The sequence below is a fragment of the Dromiciops gliroides genome, chromosome 1, assembly GCF_019393635.1.
Source record: "Dromiciops gliroides isolate mDroGli1 chromosome 1, mDroGli1.pri, whole genome shotgun sequence".
Classification (NCBI taxonomy): Eukaryota; Metazoa; Chordata; class Mammalia; order Microbiotheria; family Microbiotheriidae; genus Dromiciops; species Dromiciops gliroides.
The window spans coordinates 428,120,322-428,132,450 of record NC_057861.1 but is presented as its reverse complement, the minus strand read 5'-3'; the positions used below and the strand labels follow the sequence as shown (position 1 = coordinate 428,132,450).

At 39.5% G+C, this 12,129-nt stretch overlaps 1 protein-coding gene across 1 annotated transcript in view; it reads left to right on the top strand.

Moving 5' to 3' along the window:
• Positions 1-8,642, top strand: part of CMYA5 (cardiomyopathy associated 5) — a 127,833-nt gene extending 119,191 nt beyond the window's left edge. The window contains exons 12-13 of the mRNA XM_044004239.1: positions 438-611; positions 7,709-8,642. Coding sequence (XP_043860174.1) covers positions 438-611; positions 7,709-7,955 — 421 coding nt within the window. The 3' untranslated portion in view covers positions 7,956-8,642. The remainder of the gene's footprint in view (positions 1-437; positions 612-7,708) is intronic.
• Positions 8,643-12,129: the final 3,487 nt, after the last annotated feature.

The window sequence follows — 12,129 nt, the reverse complement described above, 5'->3', positions numbered from 1 at the left end:
GGATTTATGTTCCTGAATTTGCTTTTAGCTGTTTAAAATAGAAAGCCTCTCATTACTCTTCATCTTTTTCTTATATTGGATTCAACTCAATTCAATTCATATTAACTAAGTGCTTATTATGTGGATAAGACATTATGCTTTGAAAATATGTTCCAGCTCTGTTATCCCCAGTGAAGGTGAAATATGGTAAATGTACATGAATGGAAAGTATAACTATAGAAAAAGTATTGGGAGTTGCAGAAAAACCCTGGAGACTGGTCAAACAACTGTGAAAGTACAATGATGCAAGAAATGTTTTAGTTCATTTCTGGCAAATTCCAGAGAAAATTTTGCCACCTAAATAGAGTACACAATTATGAATGTGCACATTAATGAGATAAATATGCTGCAATCATTGTGCTCAGTGTCTGCTTTGATTTTATGCATGTTACCTGCAGAACTCCATCTGTCCTGGGTGAGCAACTACCTGCCTGTGGCCAACACTACTGGGAAACCACAGTAGCGGAATGTGCAGCGTATCGTCTTGGAATCTGCTCCAGTTCTAATGCTCAGGGCAGTGCCCTGGGACAGGGAGACACTTCTTGGTATATGCACTGTTCTGAGCCACAGAGGTAAATTTAAATCCACATGTCTATAAGAGAGGATATGTTTATGTGTATTATTATTTATGTATGGCACTTTAAGAGAGTATGCACATTCTTAAAGTGTGAAGCAGTCATAAATTTGTTGTGGTTGTTGGTTGGTTGGTTGGTTGGTGTTTAAAATTTATTAACCACTGCTGGTCTTGGAGAAATTTGCCAAGTCAGAATACTTTAGGTACTGTCTTAAATGAATGAATGAAAGAATGAGAAGCATTCACTAAGCACTTACTTTGTGCCAAGCCCTGTGATAAGTTTTGGGGATCCAAATACAAAAATCCCTGCTCTTAGGGCGTTTACATTCTAACGAGGGACAAAAACATTGATAGAAGAGTAGTGGCTGGACAGGGAATTGTGATCTGGGAAATTACAAAGAAGTGAGTAAAATAATAGAACAGAGATTTGATTATAGTTCTTCTAGAAAGAGGTGAGAAGGGTTGAGGAAGGGCTTGCATTGGGGAGAAGAGAGGGAGAGCAGAAAATAACCAAGGTTGTGGGCTTTTGTCAATGTAGGGAATGAACGATGAGGAAGCTCCCTTTACTGATATAGACTGTAGATAACTCATAGAGGAGAGTCAGACAGGGGCAGCTGGGTGGCACAGTCAATAGAACAATAGACCTGGGGTCAGGAAAACCCGAATTCAACTCCAGTCTCAGACATTTGCCAGCAATGTTACCCTGGGCATGTTAATTAAACTCTGCCTGCCCTTAGTTTCTTCATCTATTAAATGGAGATAATAATAGCATCTAATTTTCAGGGTGGTTGTGAAGATCAAATGAGAAAATACATGGAAAGTGCTTTGAAAACCTTAAAGAGCTATATAAATTATAGCTTCATTTATTTATTTTGCAAGGGAAGGAACCCATACAGTTAGGAGGACTGGAAGAGACTTTGTGCAAAAGATGATTCTTGAGGAAAGGAACCAAGTTTTGAAGGAAATATTAAAAGCCTCCTTATCTTTCAGGACCAAGTTCAAGTGCCATCTCCTTCATCAATCTCCAAAAACTCTTGTTGTTGTTCAGTTGTGTCTGACTCTTTGTGACCCCATGAAAAGACATAGGTCCTTCTATCCTCTACTATTTTCTGTCCAAGTTCATGTCAATTGTTCCCATGATACTATCTCTCCATCTCATCCTCTGCCATCCCCTTTTCGTTTTGCCTTCAGTCATTCCCAACATCAGGGTCTTTTCCAATCAGTCCCATCTTCTCATTATGTAGTGTAAAGAATTAATTGTTATTTGAGGTTTTTGCGCATTGGCCTGAGGCTCCCCAAACTGCACGGTGTTCCACCCACTGGTTAGCCATTGCCAGGGCTCTGGCACCTCACATCATCACCACTCGCCGACGCCTACATGGGCCTGGCAAAATTATAATGATTGGAAGCCTAGTGAGGGCAGTCATGTGACTGTCAGAGCAGCCATCCCATTGGCTGGGGCTGTGTGGGGTGTTTGTAGGTTTTGGGGAGGAGAATTGGGCATTCTAGGTGGAAGCTGGAAAGCGACAGGCATTCTGTTGCGTATTTTCAGCTGATTCCTGGTCGGTGATATTTTTTCAGGTATTATAATTTCCCTTTCCCCATTTTATTTCCTTTCCCTTGATCCTGCAGATCCTGTTTGTGTTTTGTTTTGTTTTTAAAGTTTGTTCTTGTTAAAATAAATCTTGTTCTGTTTTGAGGGAGGCTGCCGGTCTCCTTCCTTGCCCCAGTATTGTGGTGAGTCACTTAGCTAGCACTCCCCAATTAAAAATTGGTCCCCACAGTTGCCAAAGTATTTAAGCTTCAGCTTCTGTATTTGACCTTCCAGTGAATTAGTCTGAATTAATTTCTTTAAGTATTGACTGGTTTGATCTTTTTGCTGTCCAAGAGACTCTCAGAAGTCTTTACTAGCACCACAGTTGGAAAGCATTGATTCTGCAGTGCTCAGCTTTCCTTATACTCCAACTTTCCCAGCCAAACATCGCTACTGAAAAAACTATAACTTTGACTACACAGACCTTTGTCAGCAAGGTAATAGCTCTGCCTTTTAGTATGCTGTCCATATTTGCCATAGCTTTCCTTCCAAGGAGTAAGCACCTTTTAATTTCATGGCTGCAGTTGCCATCTGCAGTGATCTCTGAGCCCAAGAATATAAAATCTGACACCGATTTCATTTCTTTTCCCTGTATTTTCCAGGTAGTGATGAGACCAATTGCCAACAACTCTAGCCTGCATAATTTCTCTCCTTTCTACTAACCATAACACATTTTTATATATCTGTGTATGTATATGTATATATATGGATACACACATATATATGTATATATATCACATTTGGGTACTTATTTGTGGGCTACAATCCAGAAATTAAGGGGGTTCACTTGAGTACCACTGTTAATATTCTATCTTGTATTATTCTCTAATTGTTTTATGCATGTAAGCCTTATCTCACCTACTAAATTCTAAGTTCTTTATGGGACAGAACTGTGTCAAATTCTTTTGTACTCTCTTTCTCCTACACTTGCCTAGCCCAGTGCTAGATAGTCATTCAGTCAATAAACATTTATTAAACATCTAATATGTGCCAGGCACTATGGTAGGTCCTGAGGATACAAAAAGAAGAAAAAGACAGTGCCTTGCCCTCAAGGATCTTATAATCTAATGGGGGACGATAACATGCAAACAAATATATACAAATAAGCTACATGTGGGATACTTATGAAATAATGAAGAGAGGGAAGGCACTAAAATTAAGAGAGGTTGGGAAAGGCTTCCTGGAGAAGATGAAAGTTTAGTTGGTACTTGAAGAAAGCCAGTGAAGCCAGTAGACTGAGATAAGGAGGGAGAGCATTCCAGGCTTGGGGGACAGCCAAAGAAAATGTTGGAGCCAAAAGATGGAGTCTCTTGTTCAGAACAGAAAGGAGGCCAATGTCGTTGAATCAAAGAATGTGTAGTGGGAAATAAGGTATAAGAATACTGGATGGGGAGGCTAGGTTATGGAAGGCTTTTAACACCAGAGAATTTTGTATATGATCCTACAGGTGATAGGGAGCCACGGAAATTCACTGGGTATGGGAGTGACATCACTGGACCTATGCTTTAGGAAAATTACTGGCAGATGGGTTAGAATGGGTACTTGAGGCAGGTAGACTCACCAGCAGGCTATTACAATAGTATAAATTTGAGGTAATGAGAGCCTGCACCAGGGTGGTGGCTGTAACAGAGGAGAGGCATATTTGAGAAATGTTGCAAGGTGACATTGACAGGCCTTAGCAACAGATTGGATTTGGGGGGAAAAGGGTGAGAGAGACTGTAGAGTTGAGGATGAAACTAAGGTTGTGAACCTGTGGGACTGGGAAAATGGGGTTGCCCTCAATAGTATAGGAAAATTGGGGGCTGGGGTGGGGAAATGATAATTCAGTTTTGGACATGTTGAGTTTAAGATGTCTAGTGGACATCCGGTTCAAGATGGCTGAAAAGCAGTTGAAGATATGAGATTGAAAGTCAGCAGAAAGCTTAGGGTAGCACGGGCAGAAATGAGAATTATCAGCATAGAGATGGTAATTAAATCCATAGGAATTGATGAAATCACCAACTGGAGTAATATAGATGAAGAACAGAAGAGAGTCCAGGACAGAACCCAATGGAACTCCTATAGTAAGAGGATGAGGATCCAGAAAAGGAGAATAAGAAGTGGTTTGATAGGACAAATTGGAGAGAATGGTATTCCAAAAACCTAAAAAGAAGAGAATATCAAGGAGAAGATGGTGATTAACTGTGTCAGATGTTACAGAGAATGAGGATTGAGGAAAGCCCATTGGAATGAGCAATTAAGAGATAATTGGTAACTTTGGAGAGAACTGTTTCAGTGGAATGATGTCAGAAGCTGAATTGTGAGAGATAACAAAGAGAGTAAAAAGACAGAAAGTGGTCTTTTTTATGGAGTTGAGCCACAAAGGACAGAAGAAATATAGGACTATAGTTAGAAGGGATAGAAGAACCAAATGAGGGTTTCTTGAGGATGAAGGAGACATGAGCATGTTTGTAGGCTAGATGGCACAGTAGATAGAACACTGTCCCTGGAGTCAAGAGGATCTGAGTTCAAATTTCACCTCAGATACTTACTACCTGTGTGATCCTAGGCAAGTCATTTAACCCCAATTGCCTTAAAACATATGGGACCATCTCCAATTGCTCTGATGTGTATCTTGCCACTGGACTCAGATGGCTCTGGAAGAAAGAGTGAGAGGTTGGTGACCTTGCACAACCCTCCCTTATTTAAATCCAATTCACTGCAAGTCATGATATCACCCCCATGTCATGGTCTTCTACGAGAATGAAGAACAAACAACAATAACAACAAGGCAGAAAGGAAGGAGCCACTAGACAGAGAGAAACTGAAAAGATGATAGAATGAAGATTTCTGAGGGGAAAATTTCTTGGAGGAAATGAGATAGAATAGAATTGCCTGAACAATAAGAGGGGTTAGCCTCAGTAAGGAATAAGGACACTTTATCATATGAAACAGGAGTGGAAAAGGAGATAGTGGCAGAAGGCATATCAGTGATATGAGATGAGAAGAGGAAAGAAGAGGAAATGGCAAATGGCCTCACTTTTTTTCTTTAAAATATGAAGCCTGGTTCTAACCTGAGAATGTAGGGGGAGAGAGAGCCATAAGAGGTTTGAAGACGGATGAAGAGGTCTGGAAGAGCTATAATAGAGAGTGAGATAGTGAGTGGATAAGGGAAGTGTAAAAGGATTTCCTGGCAGCAGTGAGAGCCCACTACATAAATTTGTACATAAATTTCAGACAGAATAGTTGTGGGTTTTTTTCTGCCTTCATTCAGTGGTACTTCATTTGGTGGTACATGTATGTAGGAGTAAAGGTTGTGAATGGTGGTAGTCCTCCAAGGCTAGAGCTTGAAAGAGTGTAATTAGTGATATGATAAGGGGCCCAGGGACTTGAAAAGAGGACAGTATAGAGTTGAATTGGTTCTCAAGGGATCAGGATGGGGGAAAGAGGAGAGAATGGCTTGTGCTAAGGAGATGGCCTGGGAGAAATATGAGAGGTTGATGCATTGGAGGTCACAGTGTGGATGAAGAGTAGAGTTTGGTAAGGGAAAGCAGAGGGAAAGGTAGAAAGCAATAGATGATGGTACGATAAGAGCATTTCAGAATTCTTGAACATGAAATTGGTACATTTGTAGGTGATGGCAAGATCAAGAACATGGTCATCTTTGTGTATGAATGAAGTAAGGTGGAGGAGTAGGTCATGGGAAATGAGTAGGTTGAAGAACTGAGTGGTTAGGGTATTTGAGGAAGAGTCAATATGTAAATTGAAATCCTCTAATATAAGAGAAGGAGTTGAGGAGGAGAGAAAAATTCTGAGCCAGGTACTGAACTCATTGAGGAAGGTAAGGAAGTAATGTGGAAATCTGTAGATAACAGCTGCCATGACTTTGATTAGATGGTAGATATGAATTGTATGAATCTCAAAGGAGGAGAGTAGATAGGTATTTGGAAGGTTCTCAACAAGGAATTGTTGAATTGAATAGATTTGAACCTGTGAGGAATTAAAGATAACACTAACATTTAGTAACTGACTACCTTGGTGTTGTGGGAAGATCTTGGAGTCAAAAGATCTGGATTCTAGTCCTGTTTGTTACTTGTATTTGTGTTATGTTGGGAAAAATCACAATCTTTTGTTGAGCTTAGTTTCTTTATTTGTAAAAAGAAGGGTTTGACTAAATGACCTCTTGGTAATTGGGTACTTCCAACTCTGAAGTTAGGGTGGGTCCCATTAGTGTGAATAATCCCGTGAACTGGTAGCATTACTTGAATTCACACTATTCAAAGTATAATTGTGTGTAAAACATGCTAATTGGTTGTAGCCCAATGGAAATATGCAATGAAAATGTTTGAATGAAAATTTGAATAATGGACCACTTTACAGGCTTCATTATTTATAATGGGGATCTAGCTATGTGTTTCAAGTCCAGAAAAATTATATAATTGACAGGAAGTTGGGATCAGTTTGAGGGAAGTCATTGAGGATCAGCAAGGTTAGCTGAACTTTGGTGTAGGAAATGGAAAAATATATAATGGAGATGGGAAGATTGCTGGGAGCTGTGTTGTTAAGGGTTTAAAAACCAAATAAATGAGTTTACATTTTATCTTGGAGGCAATAGGGAGCCACTGGAATTTAGTGACCATAGAGCTAGCACAAAAAGGGATCATAGGATCATAGATTTATGGCTGGAAGAGACCTAAAGACCCCTAAATCCAACCCCCAGATTTAACAGATGGAGAAACTTAAGTGGAGAGAGATTGAGTTACCCAAGGTCACATACCTAGTAAGTGTCTGAGGGAAGATTTTAACTTAGGTTCCAAATCCAGCTTTCTCTCCACTGTACCACCTCTCTGCCTCAGAAATCAGCTAATCTAACCCTTTCATTTTATGGAATGAGCAAAGTACAGACTAGAGAGATGAAGCGACTAGTCCAAGCTCATACAGAGAGTTAGTGGCAGAGCAAGAATTCAAACCCAGGTCCTTTGACTCTAAATCCCACATTCTTTCTACTGCCCTTCCCTTTCTCTCTAAAGAATGAGGAATGAAGCTGAGCAAAATTATTCACTTTTTCTTCAACAAACTTGAACAGAGGTCCTTATGTAAATTATAAACCTGTAAAATTAATGCATTCCAGGGGAAGCAAGACGGCAGAACATTTTTTGATGCATAGAAGCCTCCAAGGAGTTTTTTATTCAGAAGAATGACAATCAATGAATGCAGCAGCTGAAAGGTGTAGGCAGTTGGAAAAGAATGAGAATGTTGAAAAAAAGTCAAAAGGTTGCAGGGGGTCATGTTGATTATTCTGAGATGGCCTTTTTACAACAGGATGGAAGGAAATATTTAAAATCCTAGTCATTTGGGTTCATGTTCTGTTTGTACTTGAGTCACTGGGAAGGGTCCAGTTAAATGCCTGGCATGGCATTATGTGTTAGATCATCTTTTGTATTCTGGTTAATAGCTGGTACATGATTTTCATAGCTCAGATTCATTTTCATTTTTATGCTCTCTGCTCTGTTTCATTTCAGGTATAAATTTTTCAGCAATGGCACTTTGAGCAACGTCCACATGACAGAGCATCCGGTCAGAGTGGGCATTCTGCTAGACTATAGCAACCAGAGACTTTTATTCATAAATGCTGACAGTGGGCAGCTGCTCTTCACCATCAGGCACAGATTCACTGGGCCTGTTCACCCTGCCTTTGCCCTAGAGAAGCCTGGACAATTCACCCTACACCTGGGGAAAGAACCGCCAGATTTTTTGAGACATAAATAAGGATTTGCTTTCACAGTAGTGTTATTTGGAAGAGAATTCACATTTAAGGGGTCTGTTCTCCTTTCCATGGGTCCTGAGCACTTGTTCACACTCACAGCCACACCCACACCTACTAATGATAGCATTAGACATGAAAGTACCAACAGCATATATGGGACAATATTACCTCTCACTTGTGTGGCCTTGTGTGAGAAGAAAGATTGAACAGCCCTGGCCCATTGAGTTATACATTGCGATGTATACTCCATATCGATTTCTAAAGTACAGGATTGGGTTAGACCTTTGGGTCAAAATAGAGAAAGCTACATTCATACAAAGGAATTCTCTCTTCATTATCAAGGAAATAATTACCATGATGGACAGGAGGGAGAAGGAAAGAGGAAATGATGATCTACCATATGAATGAATTGCTTCTTCCACTGAAGGTACATCTGACTCTTTCCACAGGGAAATAAAACATAACAAGTCTTACGACATTTCACCATGAGACACTGAGTCCTAGTCATGGAATAATATCTCTCTCTCTGAAAATATGTTATCCGTTGTAAAGGTTATAATGAACTACTGTATAATATTGTATACTCTTGTACACGAGCCCCTTTTCTCTCAGAATCAAAATGTAGACACTGCTAAACTTTAGGAACCTGCTTTTCTATAAATAAATGGATAGAAAATATCAAATTAAAATGGTGGCCATGAAGACTTTATTATACAGAATGAATCATAGATAATCCTATATATCAACTTCTCTTCTCAGGAACACCTGAGAAAAGCTGATGGGCATTTGTATTTCTAGGGCTGAGCATTGATTAATTGTTTAATCGTGAAAATGATACTGCAATTTTTTTCCAAAAAATATTTATCAGCTCATAGACAAGATCAGCTATGAGAAAAATAGGGAGTTTATATGTTTATTTAGGTTATTTCTTCTCACTGGATGTATACCTTTTAAGAGCATGTTTTATTGACATCATTTGTCATTACATCACAGTCATTTATGAAAACGACAAAAACAACCCTTTCCAGACCTCCCATACTGAATTCCTTCCTCATGTAACAAAGGAAAACAACCACCACCACCCCCACCCCCACTCCCCCCCACACACATCTGGTTCACTCCCTGCATCTGAAAACATATTCAACCTTCTGCTCTAGTATTCCCTGGGGTGTGCTGGAGCCAGATCAGTCTGGCTCAAGAGAAGTGATTGCTGAATTTTGAGTGTGAGCATTTGCATCTGGGAAATTGGCTAACACTAAAGTCAGAGCTTGATTTATTGTTATATTGAATTCTAGACTTAAGGAAGTTATGGGGAAATATTAATAATGCAGATTAAACTTAAAAGTATGTCTTGTGTACATTTTTTTTGGAAAGCCAGATGTTAAACGTTTATCACCACACCCCTCAGAGTTCCTTCCAGATACAATATTGAAACACTCTCAAAATCTTACTGAAGAATCAGCTTAGAGTAGATAAATCTTGACATGTCTTTTAGGATAACGTAGCACTCATTTTTCTCAAGTATAAATACTTAGATCCTATTTTCTGAATCTCTCAATTGGAAGGGCCCTCAGAGGTCCTCTAGTCCAACCTGCATATGAGTAGGAATCCCTTTGACAACATCCCCAACAAGGGGTCCTTTGACCCTATCTGATGATCTTTTGGGAAGGAGGCACTATTATCTCCTGAGACAGACTAATGTACAATTGGATGCTCTAATTATTAGGATTTTTCTCTTACATCAAACTTAAATCTGTCTTGGTCACTTCCACCCACTGTTCCTAGTACTTCCTTTTGGGACTAAGCAGAACAAATCTCATCCTTTTTCTAAATAGAAAGCCCTTATAGCTCTTGAGTACACTTAGCCTGTCCCCCTTGTCTTCTGTTTTCTAGATTAAGCATACCCAAACTCCTGTCTCTTTATCAACCTGATCACTTTCCTCTGGATTAGCTCCAGCTTGTCAATATCTCACCTAAGATGTAACACCCAAATAGGGGACAGAAACTATAACAATTTTATAGGGAACTTCTGGAAAAGAAAAGAAAGCTCTCATTACCAATTTAGGACTGAGAATTTTCTGCAATATATAGTGTTTGAAAAAAAAGAAAAGAAAAAATATGTACAGTGTTTGCGAGTTGCCTGGGACTCCTAGGGGTTTAGCAGCTTGTGCTAGGTCATATGGCCAGTATGTATCTGGGGGAGGATTTGAACCCAGGTCTTCCAGGCTCCAAGCCAGCTATTTATCTATTATATCATGCTGCCTCTCACCATAATACTCAACATAATATTCCAGATGTAGTCTGACTAAGATCGAGTACAGCAGAAGTATCACCTCCCCTCTTTAGGACACTACAGCTCTTTTAGAAAGTGTAAAGTGGGACTGCTAGGTGGCACAGTGGATAAAGCACTAGCCTTGGATTCAGGAGGACCTGAGTTCAAATCTGGGCTCAGACACTTGACACTTACTATAATGTGTGACTCTGGGCAAGTCACTTAACCCTCATTGCCCCCCACACAAAAAATACATGTTTAAAAAAAAAGAAAATGTAAAGTGGCATTAATTTTATGGTTGTAAGGACATAATGTTGAAGTTACCAATGTAAACTGAAATAAGCCAGAATTTTTTCCATATAAACTGTCATCTAGACACATCTCCCTGCTTTTGTACTTGTGTAGTTGATTCTTTTAAACTTTTTATTTATCCTTATTAAATTTTACCTTACCAGATTTGGCCCATCATTATAGCTTATCTATACCTTCTTTACATCCCAACTGTCATCTGATGTGTTCACTATGCCTCCCAGCTTTGCATCATTTGCAAATTTGATAAGCATGCTGTCTGGGCCTTAATGCAAGTCATTGATACAACGGTTAAGCAGCTCAGGACCAAGGACAAATCCCTGTAGTGTTTCACTACATTTCTCCAAGACAATATCGAGCCACTGATGACTAATCTTTGGGTCTGGTCATTTGATCAGTTCTGAATGCACTTAACTGTATTATTGTCTAGCTCATATCTTTATATTTTATTTGCAAGGATAGCAGGATATAAATGATCAAATACTTGCCTAAATATGGGTAAATTATACTATGGTATTTCCTGGTCTAGCAGTCTTAAGTAACCTGATTTAAAAAAAAAAAGAAATGAAATTAGTTCAATATGACCTGTTTTTGTTTTGTTTTGTTTTTGTTGAGGCAATTGGGGTTAAGTGACTTGCCCAGGGTCATACAGCTAGTAAGTGTTAAGTGTCTGAGGCTGGATTTGAGCTCAGGTCCTCCTGAATCCAGGGCGAGTGCTTTATCCACTGCGCCACCTAGCTGCCCCCATGACCTGTTTTTGAAGGAATGGATAAGTTGTTGTTTTTTTTGAAAAACATTTATTAAATGCTTACTATGTGCCAAGAACTGTGCTGTGCATACAGATACAATAAATTCTAGCCTAAGGAGTTGAGACATCTCATAATATCTGCAATATGGCTAAAGTAAAAAAGAAATTTCAGAATGGATTTTTTATTCTTCTCAGGTAGTTCAAAGGACCATTAGTTTAGAACTGAAAGGGATCTTGGAGGCCATCTTATCCTACCCTGTCATTTTGCATATGAGGAAAATGAGATTCAGGGATGTAAGGTGACTTACCCAAGGTTGCATAGGCAATAAATAGCAGAGTTGAGATTGAAAGCCAGGTCCAGCTAGGTAGCACAGTGGATAGAATACCAGGCCTGAAGTCAGGAAGACTCATCTTCCTGAGTTCAAATAAAAAAGTCAACCATTCTCAAATGGAGAAGAGGTGGGTGCTTCTTAAATAAAGCATTTCTCTTCTTTTCAAGGGAGACAACATGGTGCAGATGTGAAGTCAGGGGTTGTTGTTTAATTGTTTCAGTAGTCTCTGACTCTTCATGACCCCATTTGGGGTTTTCTTGGCAGGGATATTGGAGTGGCTTGCCATTTCCTTCTCTAGTCAATTTCACAAATGAAGAACTGAGGCAAAATTAAGCCCAAGGTCACACAACTAGTAAGTATCTGAGGCTAGATTTAAACCAACACCAGGCTCCCACTCTAAGTAGAACAGGGGTTCCTTATTTATTTGTTTCATGGACCCCTCTGGCAGTCTGGTGAAGCCTAGTAACCCCTTCTCAGAATCACGTTTTTAAATACATAAAACCAAATGCACAGAA